The 2,149-nt window shown below is 41.7% G+C and overlaps 1 protein-coding gene across 1 annotated transcript; it reads left to right on the top strand.

The window, feature by feature from the left end:
• The first annotated feature begins 586 nt into the window (after window positions 1–586).
• Window positions 587–1,867, top strand: LOC116134510 (F-box protein At2g26160-like). Its single transcript, XM_031420204.1, has one exon. It carries the CDS (start codon window positions 587–589, stop codon window positions 1,865–1,867), a length of 1,281 nt encoding a protein of 426 aa, XP_031276064.1.
• Window positions 1,868–2,149: the final 282 nt, after the last annotated feature.

Below are 2,149 nucleotides of genomic sequence, written 5' to 3'. Positions count from 1 at the left end.
CCGATTACTTTGCCATTATCAAGCATCCAATAGATCTGGGAATTGTGAAATCAAGACTGAACAAGAATTGGTACAAGTCCAATGGGGAAGGGGGAGTTCGATGGAGATGAAAAGCTGAAATCTTAGGGAAGGAGATGTATGTAAAGCGGTAGAAAAGAAAAGGGAAGAAGAAAATAGGGGGGAAAATGAAGAAAATAATAAGGGCGTTTTAGTCTTTTCCGTTATTATTGACGGAATTCACTGACAGATATGAACAGAAAGTGGCTGTTTGTTATTTCCAAACCTTTTGGGTATCAAATTGTCTTTAAGACAAACTTTGGGTGGCTGCAGGTCGTTCTGCGATTGAATTATCTGTAACAACGCTTTCATGGAGGGTCAGAGCATTGTCCCATGTTCATTTACTTTGTCATCACTCACTCGTTGTCTGATGCACGCAAAACACAGATAAAGTGAAAATTTTCATGTGATGTGACTAATATTTCGCGTGACAAATCAAAGGCCCCCCGCCCCACTTGTATCAGAGCAATGATGTCATGTAACTGAGGTTTTTCTCAAATTGTCTGTCTGTTTCTTTTCACATTGAGCTATGAGCAATTCTGACTGTTCATCATCTCCTTCATCTCAACGTTCAAGGAGAGTTAGGGTTTCAGCCTTCCCCAGTGACACACCCAACTGGCTGTCCCTTCCTGACGATCTCTTCCCTTGTGTCACAATCCGTCTCAATTCAAAGGTCGACACCCAAAGCTTCCGAGCTGTTTGCCGCAAACTTCATTCAGTCATCTCTCCACCTCGAGCTCTTCATTCTCCTCTTTCAAAACTGATAAGGATTAACTTCCCTGATTGCAAAAAAAGGCACCCCGGTGGACACCTTCTTCTCTCTCAGTCCACCATTTATGCAATCGAACCTCTTGGCGAAATCTTGAACGCACACGACACTAAAACGTGGTGGGTCAGAGTCAAAGAATCTTACAATGGAAAGGTCCAGCTCGAGGATCCATTTTCTGGACGTCGAGTTAAAAACTTCACTGGTATCATCCCAAAGCACTTGAGCTCTCTCAACTATCGAGTTAAAGAGATTACAAAAGTCTACAGACTTGAGTTCGTTGGTCGATCTACAACTACATCCGGCAAATTTAACAGCTGGGAACCGAATTTTTTCCAGAAGGTGGTTGCTTCGCCGTGTCTGGAGGAAAATGGTGCTGATTTTTCGATGATGGTGATGTATTCTCCGGATGAGATACTGGCCGCCTGGAGATATGGTGAAGCGAAATGGCGTGATATAGAGTTTTTCAAAGACGACATGCTTGCTGACATAGTTTATCATGATGGGAAGTTTTATGCTTTGGGCTACCTCGGTAGTCTTTTATGTTTTGATATCAAAACTGGGGTAGATACTAAACTGATGCCACCGGGGCAGCATGATAGATGTTTTGGTTGTGGGTCTCGCTACTTGGTTGACTCGCTGAAAGATTTATTCTTGGTGGTTAAACGGTGCCGGGATACTATCATGGTCCTCAAGCTTAATAAAAAGAGACTGAAGTGGGAGCCGGTTAGGGATTATTTGGGGGATCGTGTGTTATTTGTGAGTAAGAATTGCACCTACTCTGTTTCGGCCAAGGAGTTTTGGGGTTGTAAACCGAATTGTATTTATTACACGGATGAATTCCCTTTCTGTTATGAGGATGGTGTCCCGACCCGCCCTGGAAAGAACGCGAGGATATATGACTTGAAGAAACATGTTGCTGGACGCCCCTCAACGTTTCCAGGCTATGGAAAACTCTTCTGGCCACCGCCTCCATGGCTGACGGACCTACCGGAGTATCTATACCATGATTCTGATTGTAAGTGTTTTTCCTTTTTCTTTTAGCTTGTTTAAATTTCATTTGTAAATGGACTTATTTGATGCTTATTTATGGATGGACCATTATCAAATTCTTATTTTCTGATTAATTTATGAGTCTTTGATGGGGATTTGATCAGTGTAGTGATGAGAACTACTGAATTTGAAGCATTTGCTGGAAGAAAATACTGACATCATTTTACTCTTGTATCCTTGCATATGTTTATTATCTTGAAGATGCGTCAGATGATTCAAAATGGCTACTTGAAGAAGATTGTCTCGACAATGTAAATTTGTAATAATGTAAGA

This window comes from Pistacia vera, unplaced genomic scaffold (genome assembly GCF_008641045.1).
Source record: "Pistacia vera cultivar Batoury unplaced genomic scaffold, PisVer_v2 Contig289, whole genome shotgun sequence".
Classification (NCBI taxonomy): domain Eukaryota; kingdom Viridiplantae; phylum Streptophyta; class Magnoliopsida; order Sapindales; family Anacardiaceae; genus Pistacia; species Pistacia vera.
This window is presented reverse-complemented; position numbering and strand designations above follow the sequence as displayed.

What these genes read in the sequence shown, in the direction of transcription:
- LOC116134510 (XM_031420204.1), top strand. Translation starts at nt 587, where the DNA reads ATGAGCAATTCTGACTGTTCATCATCTCCTTCATCTCAACGTTCAAGG.